The 17571-nt window shown below is 52.2% G+C and overlaps 9 protein-coding genes across 9 annotated transcripts; 6 read left to right on the top strand and 3 right to left on the bottom strand.

The window, feature by feature from the left end:
* Positions 1 to 12: 12 nt before the first annotated feature.
* GSP1 (GTP-binding nuclear protein gsp1/Ran) lies at positions 13 to 807 on the bottom strand (the record flags this gene model as incomplete). Its single annotated transcript, XM_064838658.1, has 3 exons — positions 13 to 144; positions 197 to 649; positions 742 to 807. 3 exons carry the CDS (start codon positions 805 to 807, stop codon positions 13 to 15), a joined length of 651 nt encoding a protein of 216 aa, XP_064693483.1.
* Positions 808 to 1655: 848 nt separating this feature from the next.
* NAS2 (putative 26S proteasome regulatory subunit) lies at positions 1656 to 2412 on the bottom strand (the record flags this gene model as incomplete). Its single annotated transcript, XM_064838657.1, has 2 exons — positions 1656 to 1787; positions 1840 to 2412. The coding sequence occupies 2 exons, from the start codon at positions 2410 to 2412 to the stop codon at positions 1656 to 1658; spliced, it is 705 nt and encodes a 234-aa protein (XP_064693482.1).
* Positions 2413 to 3158: 746 nt separating this feature from the next.
* Positions 3159 to 3701, top strand: cat1_2 (catalase 1; the record flags this gene model as incomplete). The annotated part of the gene is given in 3 exon segments (XM_064838656.1): positions 3159 to 3300; positions 3374 to 3525; positions 3537 to 3701. The coding sequence occupies 3 exon segments, from the start codon at positions 3159 to 3161 to the stop codon at positions 3699 to 3701; spliced, it is 459 nt and encodes a 152-aa protein (XP_064693481.1).
* A 762-nt stretch (positions 3702 to 4463) lies between these two features.
* cat1_1 (catalase 1) lies at positions 4464 to 5196 on the top strand (the record flags this gene model as incomplete). Its single annotated transcript, XM_064838655.1, has 2 exons — positions 4464 to 4763; positions 5062 to 5196. The coding sequence occupies 2 exons, from the start codon at positions 4464 to 4466 to the stop codon at positions 5194 to 5196; spliced, it is 435 nt and encodes a 144-aa protein (XP_064693480.1).
* Positions 5197 to 9126: 3930 nt separating this feature from the next.
* Positions 9127 to 10245, top strand: MDM12_2 (Mitochondrial distribution and morphology protein 12; the record flags this gene model as incomplete). Its single annotated transcript, XM_064838654.1, has 1 exon — positions 9127 to 10245. The coding sequence occupies one exon, from the start codon at positions 9127 to 9129 to the stop codon at positions 10243 to 10245; it is 1119 nt and encodes a 372-aa protein (XP_064693479.1).
* A 1084-nt stretch (positions 10246 to 11329) lies between these two features.
* DUS3 (tRNA-dihydrouridine synthase 3) lies at positions 11330 to 13692 on the bottom strand (the record flags this gene model as incomplete). The annotated part of the gene is made up of 2 exons (XM_064838653.1): positions 11330 to 11417; positions 11480 to 13692. The coding sequence occupies 2 exons, from the start codon at positions 13690 to 13692 to the stop codon at positions 11330 to 11332; spliced, it is 2301 nt and encodes a 766-aa protein (XP_064693478.1).
* Positions 13693 to 14100: 408 nt separating this feature from the next.
* On the top strand, positions 14101 to 15034 carry YET3 (Endoplasmic reticulum transmembrane protein 3; the record flags this gene model as incomplete). Its single annotated transcript, XM_064838652.1, has 4 exons — positions 14101 to 14121; positions 14318 to 14452; positions 14506 to 14609; positions 14662 to 15034. The coding sequence occupies 4 exons, from the start codon at positions 14101 to 14103 to the stop codon at positions 15032 to 15034; spliced, it is 633 nt and encodes a 210-aa protein (XP_064693477.1).
* Positions 15035 to 15625: 591 nt separating this feature from the next.
* LTS14_005953 (uncharacterized protein) lies at positions 15626 to 16285 on the top strand (the record flags this gene model as incomplete). The annotated part of the gene is made up of 2 exons (XM_064838651.1): positions 15626 to 15679; positions 15734 to 16285. The coding sequence occupies 2 exons, from the start codon at positions 15626 to 15628 to the stop codon at positions 16283 to 16285; spliced, it is 606 nt and encodes a 201-aa protein (XP_064693476.1).
* Positions 16286 to 16728: 443 nt separating this feature from the next.
* Positions 16729 to 17403, top strand: LTS14_005952 (uncharacterized protein; the record flags this gene model as incomplete). Its single annotated transcript, XM_064838650.1, has 2 exons — positions 16729 to 16809; positions 16870 to 17403. The coding sequence occupies 2 exons, from the start codon at positions 16729 to 16731 to the stop codon at positions 17401 to 17403; spliced, it is 615 nt and encodes a 204-aa protein (XP_064693475.1).
* Between the last annotated feature and the right edge of the window lie 168 nt (positions 17404 to 17571).

The raw sequence follows: 17571 nt of genomic DNA, 5'->3' as shown, positions 1-17571 counted from the left end.
ACAGGAACCCGCTCACAAGTCAGGGTCCTCCTCATCAGGAAGTGGCATGTTCGCGGCATCGGCCATCTCCTTCTGGTATGCCTCCATAGCGGCCTGGTCAACCTGGACTTCCGGAGGAGCGAGGGCTGGTGCAGCAACGAACTCCTGCGAGCATTGTTAGTCATTGCAGATTCGGGAGTCTTCATCCTGGACTTACAAGACTCTGGTTGCCGACAAGCTTCCTCGCAAGCCACAGGAAAGGCTTCTCGAAGTTGTAGTTGCTCTTGGCCGAGATATCGTAGTACTGCAGGTTCTTCTTGCGGTGGAAGGTGATCGTCTTAGCCTTGACCTTACGCTCCTTCACATCAACCTTGTTGCCGACCAACACAATCGGGATGTTCTCGCACACCCGCACAAGATCTCGGTGCCAGTTCGGTACGTTCTTGTAGGTGATGCGGGAGGTCACGTCGAACATGATGATGCCGCACTGGCCGTTGATGTAGTAGCCATCACGCAGACCACCGAACTTCTCCTGCCCTGCTGTGTCCCAGACGTCGAATTGGATTTGGCCGAGATTGGTGGAGAAGGCGAGAGGGTGGACTTCGACACCGAGAGTGGCGATGTACTTCTTCTCGAATTCGCCCGTCAAGTGACGCTTCACGAAGGTGGTCTGCGATAAGAGGCCTTGTTAGCATATCATTATTTTTCGGGCAGAAGCTCGAAGATTGTAGCTCGCAATCCAATGTTTGTATCTTCACTCACCTTGCCAGTACCGCCATCACCGACCAGCACAAGCTTGAAGGTAGGAACTTGCTGACCCTCCGCCATCTTGCCGTTGACTGTTTTTTTTGTGGTTTGTTGACGGTTGTGGTTGTCGCGGAAGAGATTGTTGGTATCTCAAAGATTGTGCAGCACTTGTCGGGATCGATCAAGTGTCGTGTGGTAGGAGAGAGGGTGGGTGTTGCGGTTCTGAATTGAGAGTGAGTTCGTTGGAGTGTTTGGTATTTGAGTGGGGTTGAGCAGGCCAGTTTTTGTGGTCATCGGCTCCTCCCGCTCTGCGCAGGTAACAAGGGTTTGGCGCCTGATTCAGATTCACCGCCACTACCGATCACTCCGTTACTGCATTCACGGCATATACGCTGCCAACACATCGATTGCACTGCTGAGACTGACGAGACCATACGAGACATGCAGTCAACCAGGTGCGAATGTGTGCATTCAGGAATCACAATCTCTTCTACATATTCCGCGGTGGCATCCTAAGATATTGGATCGTGCCTCTCGACGGCCCACAAGCACATGCCTGGTCCTTGGGGTTTTTCGTATTGCCAGCGCTATCAATGCTTCCCATTTCCACATCCACGGTGTCTGGTCTCATACACATCCACCTCCACAATCAGCTCAATCATGCTGGCAACTTTGGGAGCGTTATCGAGGCTTTGTGGCTCTCGTATGCTGAGGAGATTCCCAGACGGGCTGCTCGGCTTCGAGCGTGGTACTGCTGGAAGGAAGTGACTTCACGCACAGAGCATCCCAATTATGGCACTTGGCAGAAGTAATGTAGCCTCTAGCGTGCTTGATTGTGGCGAGGCTTTCGAGTTGGTCAAGGAATTGTGTCGAGTATGGTGATTATGACCGACATCGTCTCGTAATCATCTTCATCTTCGTTGCACATTTCACAGTAGCACCAGGTGACAGCCCAGTGAACCCCTACCACCCCAATTTCGTCTCGGCGTAAGCTGAATATCCAAAGAAGAAGATGCTGCGGTCTCGGAGGTCTCGCGGAGTACTTTGACCATTATTGTTCGCTAGAGGCCTTGTAAGTAAATTTCTGACGGCAGGCAGTGGGACTGCACTTACATTCTCATTCTGCTGCACCACTTGGGCAACTTTGCTTAATCTCTCATGATTCGTCCATGTTGCGCTGCCGAACCGCACAACCTTATCACCTGCCTTCAAACCCGCCTGCTCTGCCGGACTGCCTGGTACAACTGTGTTGACTCTAGCAAACGGCGGCTCGATCCCAGAAGTTGGGCCACTCATACTCGACTGCACAGCTGGAGCCACTCTTGCCGACATCGTCTGACCATCCAACGTCTTCCCAGCCGCAAAATGTTCGTGTACGGCTACCTCAAGCTTCCCCATGACACCCTTATAATCATTCTTCAACCTGATGATCTGAGCTCGCGTCGTCCGTATCTGTGCCACATCGATATCTGCTCGTGGGAAGCCATCTGGTGTGAGAAGAGGTGTAGTCATGTCGACCTTGTGGGACTCTAGTACCGAGCCTAGAGCAGAGAGCTCTGCTTCAAGATTGTCTTTCTTCGCCATGAGCTCTACTAAGGACATTTCTTTGGTGCCATTTGCCGTTGGTTGTGAGGTTGGCCCGGAGCTCACGGTGGGCGCGTGGAGATCGTCCATCCTGAGGCCCATGTGTGCAAGATACAGAAGCAGCAGATGAGAGATGGGTTGCTCGGGACTTGTGTTGAATGAGATGGGTGCAGGCAACCTTGTCTTGGGTACTCACTCAGTCAACAAGGAAATGCGGGGGAGCATGAATGGTTCGGTCTCCTTGAGAAAACCTTTACCTGGTATTCCTGATTCACTACGGCTCTCGTCGACGAAGAAGTCGACACTGCTGACGCTATTTGTTTGTATGAGACTACCACTCGAACAGCCCTGTTGCTAGGTACGCCAAGAACAAGGTGTGGCAAATTGTCTCTCCTCACACCTTCCACGTCTGAATGCAAACCCAAAGACTTTCGCTTCACGATCACGATTGCACGGAGAACAATCGGCCTGCTCATGCAATATGCTGACCGACCACGAGCTCGGCCATGATATGACAGCTTCAGCAGTACCAATGCATCACAGAATTGCCTACACAACCATTTCGATTGGTTGCAAAGACTACATGCCTACTCTTCAGCAGATGTCATGTTGCGATTCAGCTCCATGCCTTGCTCCGACTATCCTAATAAAGATACTGACTGCAACCTCTGTAGTCGCATAAAATGCCGGAAGTCTCGAAGTAGGCATATCACAGCGAGTGGTGGTATCGATCGCGTCGTCACGCCTTGTTCTCAGAAACGAGCTACGTGCAACTCAAGCTAAGTATCGCAACTCTCTCCGAGTCTCGAGCTCACGTATTCCTTCCTCTCGTATCACGAATGCTCACTATGGCATCCTCAACAATCTCCACAGGCCTCGAGAAGGTCCAGGAGACCTTGAACGGATCCTCGGAGGGCAAGAAGGGGGCTGATGTGGCGGAGGACATGAAGAATGTCCACGATGTCAACGCCAGGATCACGACTGATCATGGTGTGAAGTAGACCAACACCGGTAGATTATCATGATACCAGAAAATGCTCGATGTGTCTAACCACTGCCTCAGCTGACTGGCTCAAGATTGCCACCGAGAACAAGATTTGTGCAATGCTCCCGAGGAACAACGCTGCTCGAGACAAGATCCAGAGTTTCGACCACGAACGCATTCCGGAACGTGTCGTCCATGCCCGTGGTGCTGGTGCCTTCGGTACAACAAGAGTATGGAGAAGTACACTCATGCTGGCATCCTCACCGAAACCTCTGCTATCACGTTGATGCATACTGACCATATCCGGGTTGGGAACAACATACCGGTTGTTTTCATCCAAGATGCTATTGAATTCCCAGACGTCATCCATGCCGGCAAGCCAGAACCTCACAATGAAGTTTCGTAAGTATAGCATCAAGTTGACGCGGGACGTGAGCTATCGATGGGTGCTAATGTCACCAAAAGACAAGCTCAATCCGCCCACAACAATTTCTGGGATTTTATCTCGAACCATACTGAAGCGACACATCCAAGCAAACGATGGCTGTGAAGCCGGTAGTCCTGTCTGAGACCTTTCCTAACCTTTACATCCGTCGATCTGCAGGTTCATGTGGCAGGCAAGGGACTGTACTATTCCTAGATCCTACAGGATGCAATAAGGCTTTCAATACATACTGCTTGGTGAATGGCAAGAATGAGAGGTTCTTTCGTGAAATTCCACTTTACACCTCAATTGAGCGCCCACTCTTTTGTGTGGGATGAAGTGTTAAAGCTGGTAAAGATCCGGACTTCCACCGCAAAGGTCTGTGTGAGGCCATTTACAACGGTGCCTACCCGATATGGGTATGAGTGTTTCTATGGTGTCAAGTGTGGTACCAGACGCCGTCAAGATTGTGTAGGACTTTGGCGTGCAAGTCGTCCCGGGAGCAGACGAGGAGAAGTTCGAGTTCGATATATTGGACGCCACGAAGTTGTGGCCAGAAGAGCTGGTACCAATCGAATACTTCGCGGAGATGGAGTTCAACTGCAATATCGATGAGTCTTTCACCCAAGCAGAGCAAGTCGCCTTCTGCACTGGTCATATCGTATCTGGCATCCACTTTCCGGATGATCCGCTTTTGCAAGAACGCAATTTTAGCTTCAACGATACAGAAATGTGTATGAAGCCATGACCAAGAGACTATCGGAGATCGACCTGGAATTGGCACAACAGGTCGCTGATCTGGCTGGTGCACCAGTCCCGCAGGAGGCCGGGCCAGAGAATCATGGCAAGAAAGCCAAGGGTCTATCGCAGACTGAGGCTATTGCGCCCGGTTCCAAAGGAGCAACCATTGCTACTCGCCGCGTGGCTCTAACCATCGCGGATGGCCCGATGCATTCGCATACAATGGCATGGTTGCAGCACTCGAGACAGGTGGAGCGTTTCCTTTCTCCATTGTGCCCAAAACGAATCCAATCTTTGCTGCAGGTGAGAGCAAACAGTCTGGTACGGGCGTGAAGCCTGACCATCACCTCGAAGGCATGCGCCATACCATGTACGACTCCGTCTTCATTCCTGTGCGGAGCAGCTAGCGTTGAAACCCTCTGCAAGATCGGTCGTGCACTCCACTGGGTGCGCGAAGCATACGCTCACCTCAAGGCCGTTGGTGCCACTGGCGAGGCTGTTGACTTCATCAAGGATGCGTGCGGGCTGCCTGGCATGGAGTCCTCAACTTCAGCGGAGGTCGTCGACAGCTATAATTATCGTCACTGCTGCTCATGTATAGCCAAACAGCTTCAAGGAGGCTTTCCAGATGGCTAAGGGCGTGGAGGACTTTGTGGACGCTTACACATTCGCCCTTGCTCAGCACAAGAATTTTGACCGTGAGATGCAAGGCTTCCCTACAATGGTCGCTTACTAGAGCAGCGTAATCTAGAGCCGACGCGACTGCATTCATCGGAAACGTTCAGTACAGAGCGTATCAGGCGCTACTCATCATCAGGACACGTTCAGCAGCAGCCAGCAGACTACTTCGGGAGAGCGTGGCTTTAATGTCAGCTGCTCGACCACGAGCAACAATAATGGCAGTTTTGCCGTTGCTAGCCGTCCATACTTACGTACAATTTATGTCACCACTAGCTCCGAATATACCTTAATAGCTTTCTCCTCCAACTTGTCATGCCTCGATCCAAAGCCCAATAATCATGGCGAGGGTGCGAGAAGGGTAGAACTGATACAACGATCTCTTCTAGACTCTACACAAAGTTGCCCGCAAGATGTGAAGTTCGGTAGATAGACATATCGGACTGTTCGTGGTCGTCTCGAGAAATTTGAGCCTCGACCTGCCATTTCACGATCCCCAGACTGAAGAAAGGATGTCGTCGTCCAATTCCCGCGGTCCCCAGCCGTGAAGCTCCACATGCTATTCCCGCAGCAACCATGATTGGCTGAGACTGTCACCATGATGAACCATGCTTCCGGTTGCTTTTCGTGGGCATCATGTTCTGGTGGAGCGGAGCCAACACCTTCACGACACAACAACGCGGCCTTGAACGTTGCAGTCATCTGATAGGCCAGAGTCACAAAATAAGGAGTAACAACAATGCCTAGACATCGTGAGCATTGCGATCACACCCGACAGAGCTCTTTGCTAGCACGGTATGTAGTCAGTACATAAGTGACAGCTTGTGTAGCTCGTGGTGGGAGTGTGACCTTGTGAGCCATCAGTCCGACCCAATACAATCGACTTAACAGCTACAATGCATTACCAGACGCTCAAGCTGCTGTGGCAGCTCAGTGAACCAAAAGCGGTGCCACGCCCTGTCAAGCAGCAAACACCACAAGCTACACCAGCTTCGACCCGGCCTTCCTCTGTTCGATCGTGGGCTTCATCTCGATAGTAGCTGTCGACGTTACTGGGTACACTCAGAGGAAGTCTGCGTAAAGACTCATTACAACACCATCAGGAGATCGAGTAATGCACGATCATGTCGAACGCGAATACACAACCCATCGCAGTCTCTAGCGAGGAGAAACCATTCTTAAGCCTGGTCCCTTCGCAATCCATACCACCATCATCCCCTTCCACGGATAAGGCGGCAACTTCTACCATCGACGTTCTGTCGTCAGCAACAAACGTCATTGCGCAAGTCAAGAAATCCGAGCGATCCGATAGTAGCAGCAGCAATGGTTCGACCGCGTCGACAGCTTCGGGCGACTTTCTGCGACTCGGCCATGTCGATCGGGACGAATGAAGGTTGCATTGGTGGGGAAGACATAATGAGTAAACGACTATTTATGACATCCAGACGAACCGGCTTGTATTGCGACGTCCGTGTCGGGCATGACTTTGAAGGTGATCAGCGTCGCGGCTTGCATGGATATGTGTCTCGAGGAGGAGATAATTTGGGCATTCTTGGCCTGACGGTGGGCCATGTATACATGTACACGACATATATGCTTTGAACTTCCCGATCCACTACCATCACAGTCTGTGTCCAATTGCAAGTCGAGTGCGACCAGAACCACTTTGATCATATGCCAGTATCTCGTGTAGCTGGACCATGCAAATACCGTACGAGCTACCAATGGCCACAGTATCTCAAGGGGATCATCATTGGTCTTGAAGTGTTACTGTGCATGAATTCAATCCTCCAGGCACTGGTCAAACATGCAATCCGGTCTTGACTTGACCGACGCAGCGAAATTGCTGCCTATCGCGGGCGGCAAAGTGTACTGTCCCGTCATGTCAGATGGAAATCCGTTCGTCTCCTCCGGGTTGGTGCAGATATATGGTGCCACCAAGTCCAGTTGACAGCCGCATCGTGCTCAGTATTAGGCGCGTAAGGGCTGCAGTGATAGCTTCAATATGCGTGTAACGTGCAGCGGCGGCGGCTCCGATTTCTGTCCACCGCTACAATTGTGCGCAAAATGACTGTCGCATGCTAAGACCAAAAGTTAGGGAAAGTATAGTGTCCTCGAGGAGCGCCTATACCTAGGAAGCTACTTAAGGCTCCTTACGCCGCGTTATAACGCGTATTAAAAGTAATAATACCTTTAACTCGAACTATTATTATAATCCCTACCCTTTTTAAGGCTTTATTAAGACGATAATTAGATATTTTAGGTATAGGCGCTCCTCGAGGACACTATACACCGTATAACTTTAGGTCTTGGCATGCGACAGTTATTTTGCGCACAATTGGTATTAAAATGCAGATGACATGCATCGTCGTGTCGGCTACTTTGCCGGCACCCCAAGCATATTTCCGGTCGCATCCGATAGTCATCACATGCAATGCCTGACCAAAGTCAACAACCGAGGGTTCACCGCTCTGATGGTGCTATCAGGCCTTGGCGAGAGCAGATGGTTGAGTTGCAAGTTTGCAGGTGTAGAAACGTCTACTGTATCCGCTTGCCGGCAGACCGTCACACAGACCAATTGCCAGCTTTCAATTCCTCAGAATTGTCTGCTGCTTTGTGGAGGGGTCGCGGAAGGTGGGAGTGTTTACTCTTGCCATCGACGAATGCAAGGCCGGAAGCTACATCTTCGAAGTCTTCGTTCGTTGTTCCAACAGTAGCGAAGCAGACTATGTCATGCTTACAGCCAGACTAGCGCTCTCACCTCGTGGCAGACTAGCGGCGGCACTTGGTAGGGTGATGCACAGCGGGAACTACTGCCCTGGATCTACTCCCCCCGCTGTTTGTGCTATGGATACATTGGTCTGAAGAAGGACTTGTCATGAGTCTCCTAGGGCCCCTGCTCCGCAAGGGCAGGTATTGACATTCCTCACTCTTGTCACCCCTCGCAGACCAGCGATTTCTTGCCTCTCATGTTGTGTTGTGTTGCGAAGCGCATTGTATTGTACTACAACGATTGACCGCTGGTGACAGGAGCTCCGAGATATAAAGGACGCCCATCGTGGTTGCAACTGACAGACTTCAACACTTCCTCATTATTCGCACAAGGCAGTTCACGCTCCCCGACCTCCATAACGAAGGTACAACGAGCGTCCTCAATTTCGATGGAAGCCCATGTTCGCACGCTGACCCTCCCATCTGCTCTAGGAACTCTGCCCACTCGCATTCCACCATGTGCATCCAAGTCACGCACGAGTACCTGTGCAAGCACGTCAAAGTCGAGACGTCGCCATGTGCCGTCTCGAGAAGGACCAAGTGCAACGTCCTCACCAAGCGCAAGGTGATTCATGACCAAAAGTGCTATCGTTGCGGCGGAAAGCCCTAACATGTAGGCAATCATCCCACCGAAATCATGAACCGTGCTGACTCATGGGCAGATTCTTTGTCTGGTGCATCAGATACGGTCAGAGGCTCTGGCATGGGCGACGTTCGACGTCTTGCTTCAAGGTGGTGATATCTGCTCAGTATTTCCAGCGACCGGCGTCTGGGCTTCGGGATAGATGGAGGATCTCATGACTGGCTGATCGCTGTAACTCTATCGAAGCAGAGATAACCGATCTCGTATTCTCTCAAACGCGTCGCCGTGATAAGCAGGTCAAATTCAACTGTCTTCGTCGTCTGCTACGCAACAGTCTCGATGATTCAGCGTAGCGTCTCGTTCAAATGCAGATGAGATGACACGGCCCTGCATCCGCAGGCGAGCTTGCATGAAGTTGAGTCATGATACGTCGACGTACTTCTCTCAAGACAGTCGCCATTTATCCAAGCGATGTCTATAGCCGTGTGCAGTAGACGTGAAGAAGGTCAACGAAAATGCGGAGGTTGAATGAGTGAAGTTGATCTGAGCGTGGGGGTGGGAGAACAACCGTTGCCAAGCCTTGAATCATCAACTGCCGACACAACAGCACCTCGATCTCGATGCACCACCACTATGTCAGTCGACATCGACTGGAAAACGCTGACTGAAGGGCCAGATGGCGCACGACTGGCTGAAACCATCAGGAGCTTCGTGCATGAGAGATTTCAACACATTCCGCTACCGCGTCTGATCCGCTCAGTGAAGTGTCGGTCATTCGACTTCGGATCGGTCTCGCCACACATAGTCTTAAAGGACATTGGCGATCCATTGCCAGACTTCTACGAAGACGAGCAAGATGAGGAATCATTACCAATTGAGGCTCACAGCCATTCGGCGGAAAAGGTGACTGACCATGGAGCGCCACGCAACAATCGTCACGCAGGTTTCTCGGATCATCTGGGAAGAGCTGCGAGCCCGAACTTTTCTCGAGCTGGCACCCCCGGTATCTTAGGAGGCACTTCGAATCTGGGCTACTTCCACTTGCCACTGTCTGCAGGACTGTCTGGTACAACTACGCCGCTAGCTGCTGTAGCGGGGGCCCAGTTCCAGCAGAACGCTCAGTATCACAACGTCCAACATCAACACGCAGACTCATTCAGCTCCATATCCCCTCCGCTGACCGATGATCTTTCATCCAGGCCCACCTCGCGGGACCACAGTGGATACTTCGACCATAGGCATGCCTCGGCTGTATCGGATGGCAGTGGCACGCAGACGCCGCCCGCTGCGAATCACGAAGTAGCCCCTGAGGATCTCCAGGTGGTGTTTCACGTGGCCTACAATGGTGACGTTCGGCTTTCGCTCACCGCTGAAGTCTTCTTGGATTATCCTATGCCAAGCTTCGTTGGCATTCCGTTGAAACTCAACATCACAGGCATGACTTTTGATGGTGTGGGCATCCTGGCATACATTAAGAAGAAAGCGCATCTATGCTTTCTTGCACCCGAGGATGCAGAAGCTTTGGTAGGCGGTGAAGCTGCTTTGGGCTCGCCAGTGGAAGATGTGGAGAAGCCGAGGAGGGTTGGTGCGTTATTGGAGGATATCAAGATCGAGACCGAGATGGGCGAGGTCGACAGTGGGAGACAGGTGCTGAAGAACATGGGTAAGATTGAGAAGTTTGTTTTGGAGCAGGTTCAACGCATTTTCGAGGATGAATTCGTATATCCCAGCTTCTGGACGTTCTTAGTCTGAACAGAGCCTGGTCACGATACTATATGCGTCTGCAAGAATAATCTGGTCCTCGAAGCGCAGTGCGTGTATCCGTTGGAAGCGATGCCGGCGCTACTGCGCTACGGAGCGCACAAATGTGTTGATGGGACATCATGCTGTACTTATTGGTTGCACAGCAGAGACGTCGCGTCACTCGGCAAGTGAGCTCATAAGGCGCTCGGTAGGCTGCATTGACAGCTGTCAAGCCCTGTAGTGTAACCACGCACCACTAGCGGGACAAGGATCATTCGCTTAGCTGCAGCCAGTGCACAGTGCGATGGATGCAGGTGAACGCCATTTGTGGCCGCAGCTAAGCCGGGGTCATGATCGAGGTATGCCTAGAGAAGAGAGCTAATTTATGCGGTTCGAGGCAAAGCACGACTCCCAACGCCTCCGAACAATCACCCACAATTCTCTCAACGCACCTGGTACTCCGGCACTACTTGCAAGCTCGGATAGTAAGATATACACTGGCACACACTGCTCGGTAAGGCATCCGGGTAGCCACAACACCATTGACCACCCTATATCCTTGCCAACGCCTGGAACCACAATATTGATCAAGCCTGGTGGCTGAGGTCGATGAAGCTCATGGCTTTGAGTCTCTCGGGAATCTATGCCATTGAAAAGGCGCTCCCATGATGCGAGGTCGGTGCTTCGCGCTATTGCAGCCCACTGAAGGCCTTGAAGACGAGGCCCCGGCAAGACTGCTCACGATCGCTGGCTGAATTGGCGCTTTTGACTTCATGGCCATGTCAAGGTATACACATTATTTATGGAGGGGCATGTAGACCTTGCCGTGGTTAAAAATTAGACTACCCAGTGGACCGTCGAGTATCAGGGCACAATCCATTTGCTGCGTGCGTGAATTTCATCAAAAGACCGTGAATGCGAATGCGCTATTCGGCTTGCTATCATGTCATTAAATGCAACGGTCTCGGTACAAGTCTGTCCGGACTCGACGGTTTGTGAGAACCTAGGATCGTGTCTAAGGCTGCAGTACCATGAGCTGGAGCGTTTCCTTGGACCCGCAGTGTATCGAGCCCCCGTACCCTTTTGACTTAGATCACCCCTCAGCTTCAATCTCATAGCTATTACTCTTATGCTTGGGCATGAATTGGAAGTCCTTGTGCGCTGGGCCAAGGAACATCTCACTGTACATTCCGCAGTCAGCACGTCACCTCCCCAATGCGTAGCTAAAACAACGAGCACATACCTGATCTTGATCCAGTCCTTATAGTTCGCACTACTCAGCAGCGTCTCAAGCTCATTCCTACCCCTGAACGCCGGTGGTCGATCTCCGAACCTGGGCGGCAAGTATTCAAGGATACCAACCGGCACATACCGACAAGCAAAGCTCATCCACTCCAACAGAAATCGTCTGGTGGTGCCGACGCCAATCTCATCACTACCCCAGTACTCCAGCCCATTACGACAGAACTGCTCGATGTAGCCCAACCGCTCCGTAGCGGATTTATCCAGGTACTGATTCGTCTCGATCTCCTCGAAGATCCAGGGTTTGATCAGGGCGCCGCGGGCGATCATGCAGCTGTCTACGCCTGCGTTGGCGATGTGTTCGTTGTAGTCGATGTGGGAGAGGATATCGCCGTTGCCGCAGAAGTAGGGCAGGGCATCTGAGCCGGTCCCTGAGTCGCGGGCATCCGGTTCGCGGATTGTGTCGGTCATGGAGGCACGTTGGGTTTTGAGTTTCTTGACGAGAGCTGCGCAGGAGGAGATGTATTCCCAGTCTGCACTGCGGGTGTAGCGTTGTTGCTTGCTGCGGCCATGGAGCGTGATGGCTGCTACACCACAAGGTCCTTCCCCTGATTCTTGGGAGTCGGGGCTACCCATCACCAAGCGTTGGCAAAGCTTCTCGGCGGTTGGTGATTTGTCCTTTGTGCCCATACGGATCTTGACCGTGATGGGTACTTCGCCAGACACGACATTCATGCCCCGGAGCGTCTTCTCCAGTTTGGTATGAGCATCTAGCATTGCTGAGCCGGCACCTTGGCGGCAGACGAGATCGATCGGACAGCCGCAGTTCAGATCAATGGCGCGGAGTGATGGGCAAAGGGATGTGAGGACTTCTGTGGTCTTGAGTGCCAGCCATGGCTTATTGGCTGCGATTTGAGCACCGAATTTGAGATCACGACTGTGGTTGTAGTCGAGGACAGGTGTCTTGGGCGAGTAGGCAGGGGGCGTTGCTTCGGACTCGTGTGCTTTCATCAATGCCCACTCACCCTTCTCACCCTGGATAAGAGGTAGACCCATGGCCATTTCTGACCAGGTCACTTGTGCTCCGAGCGAGACGGCAAGGCGACGAAAGGGCAGGTTACCTTGAGTTGTGAGTGGTGCGAGGACTGGTGTCTCGGGTCCATAGTATAGGCGACGCTTCTCTGAGGCCCTGAACGGCGGCTCGACGTAGCGAGCGCGATTGTCGAGTCTGACTGCACCGTTGAAGCGGGACTTGTCGATCGGAATGCCGTCGCCATCAACCTCAGGAACATCAGAGTCTGCTCCCGAGTGTGGGTTGCCGTTGCTAGGGTCCAGGTTCTCCTTGTTCATCCAGTCCAGATATTTGTCGGCCTTGTCGGTCTTCCACTGCTTCTTCCTCAATTTGATCTTCTGCGTATAGTGGACAACATTGACAACCCCAACTCCCTCGTCTTCCTCGTCCGCATTCTCCGTGGGGTCCTTCTTAGCCTGGTCCTTCTCGACCAGTACTAGCTCCTTCCTGGCGTCCTCACGCTCCACCTCCTTGCTATGACTGCCGGCAAACCTACACCGCCAACCAGCCGGACAGTTGCCTTTGGCTTCGAACAATGGGCAGACGCCACCCAACGTCTGAAGGTCCTCCCTTTTGCCATCCTTCAAATACTTCCGAATATCGTGCTCGAACTTGCACTTTGCTCCATATGAACAATCCTGAGGATGGAACTCGTTCACACCAGCTCGCGATTTGCACAGCGCAATCTCGTCTCTCGAGCTCCCGAACTGCCGAGCATGGTTCTGTCCACGTTTTCCCTTCTGCTTAGCATCTCGAGGGCCTCTGCCTCCGACCGTCTCTGGCCCGTTGGCCTTGCCAGATGACTCAGCCGCATCGTCGTCGAACGAAGGCTCCTCAACTGACTTGGATATTTCGACGAGATACTCTTTCTTGATCGGAGCAACACCTTTCCTGCGCTCCGTCGTTGGCTCGGCTGCACTCAGTGATGGATCCTGGCCAAGCTTTCGCCTCTTAGACGAGCGCTCGTCGTTGTCGCTGTTGGTTTCCCCATTGGCCGCTGCAGTCCCATGTCGTTGGATCTTTTCTGCCTTTGTCGTTGCCGAGTCTCCAGGCAAGATCTCAGCTTGAGGATTTGCTACTTGCGTGTCCTCGTCAGCAGCCGCAGCATGCAGCTGGTCGCCTTCACTGAGCGGATTAGCCATAGTTGTGTCTTGTCCTGTGGTTATAAGCAGAGAGCTTCACAGCCAATCGATAAATCAAATCTTCGTCAAAACTTACTGACGAAATCGTGAAAGCTTCGAGCCCCGCCTCTAGCGCTTAAGCCACAAAGCCACGAAGCCACACAGTGACGTACCCAGTCCCGCAGCTGCCAGAACGAAACTTGGCGTTGGTTCAGACACGTTCACTTTGCGTTTGCTACAATTTGTTTCCCTCTGTTCTGCCCTCCCAAGCAGCTGTCAATTCTCCTCCAAGCTTGTCTGCAAAGCTTCCCTGCCATACGACATCTGACCACCTAGCACTTCTTGGACCATCTCCCCTTCGGACAATTCCACCAACGACTTCGTCACCATCCCACCCCGTGCAGATCCGCGGTACCAGAATCAGGCAATATGACGCTCTATTACTCTCTCGTAAGTACTTGTACCTGATCTACTCTGGCATTCCACCCTCTACCTTCTACACACTCGCCTCACCGCAACTGCACTTCCGGCACGAGCAAATATTATCACCACAACAGCAATCATGCCCAGCTTAATCTATGCTCCGGTCGAGCCTCACCACACCTCTAAGTCTATACATGAATATGGCTGACATGGTGATCAACAGGTCTTTGCCCTCCTGGTCTTTGAGATGGCCGTCTTCATGGCCCTCATTGTGCCTATGCCCTTCACCGTGAAGAGCAAGCTTTTCACCTTCATTTCGGAAAGCCCCATCATAGCCAAATTACAATATGGCATGAAGGTGAGCAAGTCCACAGGAAGTTTGAACACGTTTCAAATGCTGATACAGGCCAGATCACGTTTATCTTCATCCTCATCCTGTTCATCGACTCGGTGAACCGTGTCTACCGCGTCCAGGTGGAGTTGGCACAGGCCAAGTACCAGGGCGGTGGAGTTGCGTAAGTCTTCTCACACTATCTCAACGAGATCAACCACTTACACATCCCACAGCGCCGTCGCAGGTAGCGAACGCATGGAAGTCCAAGCCCGCAAATTCTACTCCCAACGCAACATGTACCTCTGCGGCTTCACCCTCTTTCTCTCCTTGATCCTGAACCGCACCTACGTCATGATCCTGGACGTCCTCCGCCTTGAGGCCGAGGTCAAGCAGTACAAGGGTGAGAAGGGCGGGAACAGCAAGACTACGCAGAAGCTGAACGAGGCTGGTAATGCTGGTGAGATCTCTGGTTTGAGGGAGGAGTTGAGGAAGAGGGATCGTGATATTGAGGTCTTGAAGAAGCAGGCCGGTGGTCTCAGTGATGAGTATGCCAGGCTGGGTGATCAGTTCCACGTTTCTGACGGCACTCCCAAGAAGGACAAATAGAGGAGCCTGCATGCAACGAGCGGAGGTGCTTCGGCATAAGTGAAGATGGTGGATGGGAAGTCGCCGGCGATGGCTGGTGAGGATGACTTTGCGTTGTCGTGGCGAGGTGAAAAGACATGTTACGAAACTACGAACGCTGGCCTACAGACAAGGTTTCAGCTTGAGGGTAGCTGCAAAGGCTTGGTAACCTGAGGTAGACATCAGCATGAATACATTATTTGCATTTACTGGCCATTCGCCATTCGAAATCACGATCACTAACCTCACCGCTGGGCGCACTCAGGAATTCGTACCTTCACGCTGCCAATCTATACATGCAGTGATACCATACCGCCACTGCAACATTCATGTGTAGGTCGCAGCCACGATTCTTAGGCCTTGCAAATCTACCTTATGCAGTGATTGAACGTCACTTTCACGTACTGGACGCCGTGCTGCTCCTTCCTAGCCTGGCGACTTCAGCTCAATAGCTCTCGGCGGGGCCCGTAAGCTTTCAGTCTATAGTCGACCCCTTCACTACATCACTCAGTGAGCCTGAAATCTTCAAGCACAACTGTGTTGTTGCTACACCAATACCTTGGCTCAGAGACCATGGCTGGACGCTTGAATCTAGGTGATCTGGCGGGATCCAAGGAGGACACTATAGTAGGTGATTTGTACGATGATTCTTTAACACGATGCACTGACATGATATTCAAGACCCAGGATGGCACCGAGAGTCGACTCCTCGAGCTACCGCCAGAGCTGAGAAATAGAATCTACGAGTATTGCCCCATCGAGCGTGGGAGAGCAATCGTCATAACAGCAGCACTCAAGCAGCCAGCAATGCTCTCTGTATGCCGGCTCATACGCTCCGAAGCGCTCGACGTCTGGTACCAGTGCAACGACTTCGACATACACATTACCGACTGCGACGCCCAGCTTCTGCGATCCTTCCAGAAGCATCTCAAACACTCCAGCACTCCACTGAGTTCTACGAAGATAGTAGACAAGTCGGGAGATAGGCCAGGACTCGCCATCACAGTCTCTGGTGCTCACTGGGAGATTGTCCTACAGTGGGCACAGTGGGCATATCAGCGTAAGGCCCTTGGGCCACGCCGCGCAGACTCCGCCGACAACAACACAGAGTCAGTCGTCTGTGCGATTATGGACATTGCTGAGACCGCTGCGAAGGATGGGCTGCCGTGGGTAGCGTGCAAGACCATGATTGAGGGGCTAAGAGACCTGGCCAGCCGTGTAGACTCTCGTTGAGGCTGGTAAGGAGCGTGTACGTGGAGGTTGTATCGTTGCTGCAAGGCGCCCCAACCTTGGTGGGGAAGCAGGATTACTTGCATGCAGTTTGGTGGAGGTATCAGCATCCTGAGATCAGAGCCCACCTACCCTCGAGCCGGCATAGACGTGCTAAAGCAGTCAGCCTAGGATGAGAGAATCAGATATGGTATTACCGCAGTCGCGACAACACAACACAACACAGCGACGGCCCAGGCTACTGTGGATCGAGTCGGGTATTATTGAGTACACGCGAACAAATCTAATCCTCACTGTGATTCACATGGTTCACTCACGATCTCTGTCATCGCTCGTGCCTGCCAGAAATGATCGTCCGTGCGTGAATCATCAATTTTCCGCCTCAGCTTGATTGCTTCGTGCTGACATCGAGCACACACGTCTTCCAAATTCAGCGACCATAACCAATGGCCGACGACCACGAATCGGTGGGATCTATAGATTGCGAAGACGAAGCTCTGTCAGAGAAGGCACAGGGATTGACAGAAGTGAGTGTCTCACATCGTAGAATGAGCCAAGGACAGTCGCTGACACCAACGACTTCTAAGGCCAATGCCAAGACAGAGAGCCGAGTATTGCGACTGCCACTGGAGCTGAGGGCCATGATCTATGGATACCAAGTGATGGAAGACGCTCCTGTTGTCATTACGAGAGTGCTGAAGCAACCGTCACTCCTATTCACGCGCCGCCAGATCCGCCACGGAGCGCTGCCGATCTGTTATGAGGGATACCACTTCACGATTCAAGTAGTTGGTTGCGACGCTACGTTGTATCGAGATTTCTGGGCTCATCTACAGGAAGTCAGTGCAAAGAAGAACGCTGGTAGGGATCAAGCTATCTGGAAAGACATTGTCGTTGTCAAGCTCGTCGGACAGAACAACTGGCAAAACTTGCTCAATTGGGCCGCCATGGTCTATCTCAAAGAGTTACCAAAGATCGTTTGGCCTCTAGATGACACGAAAACGGCAGTGCTGCGTCTAGTCATGGAGATCGCATCGCGGGCGACTTTGCAGGACGATTTGGATGGGATGCTCCGGTCAGTGATAGCTGTCGACTCTCTTGCTATATGGAGGAGAGTATAATGCTTTAATTTGAGAGCCGTGTGAGCGCTTTGAGCTACAAGAGCGTGCTGAGATTGTGCTGGTCAGTGACGTGATGTACAAATGATGCTGCACATGTACCATGAAACATTTGGCATAGAAGAATGCTGCGGGATCCTTGATTACATTACGGTGGGTCTCGCACTATTC

The sequence above is a fragment of the Recurvomyces mirabilis genome (genome assembly GCF_035927965.1).
Source record: "Recurvomyces mirabilis strain CCFEE 5264 chromosome Unknown scaffold_15, whole genome shotgun sequence".
Classification (NCBI taxonomy): Eukaryota; Fungi; Ascomycota; class Dothideomycetes; order Mycosphaerellales; family Teratosphaeriaceae; genus Recurvomyces; species Recurvomyces mirabilis.
This window is presented reverse-complemented; position numbering and strand designations above follow the sequence as displayed.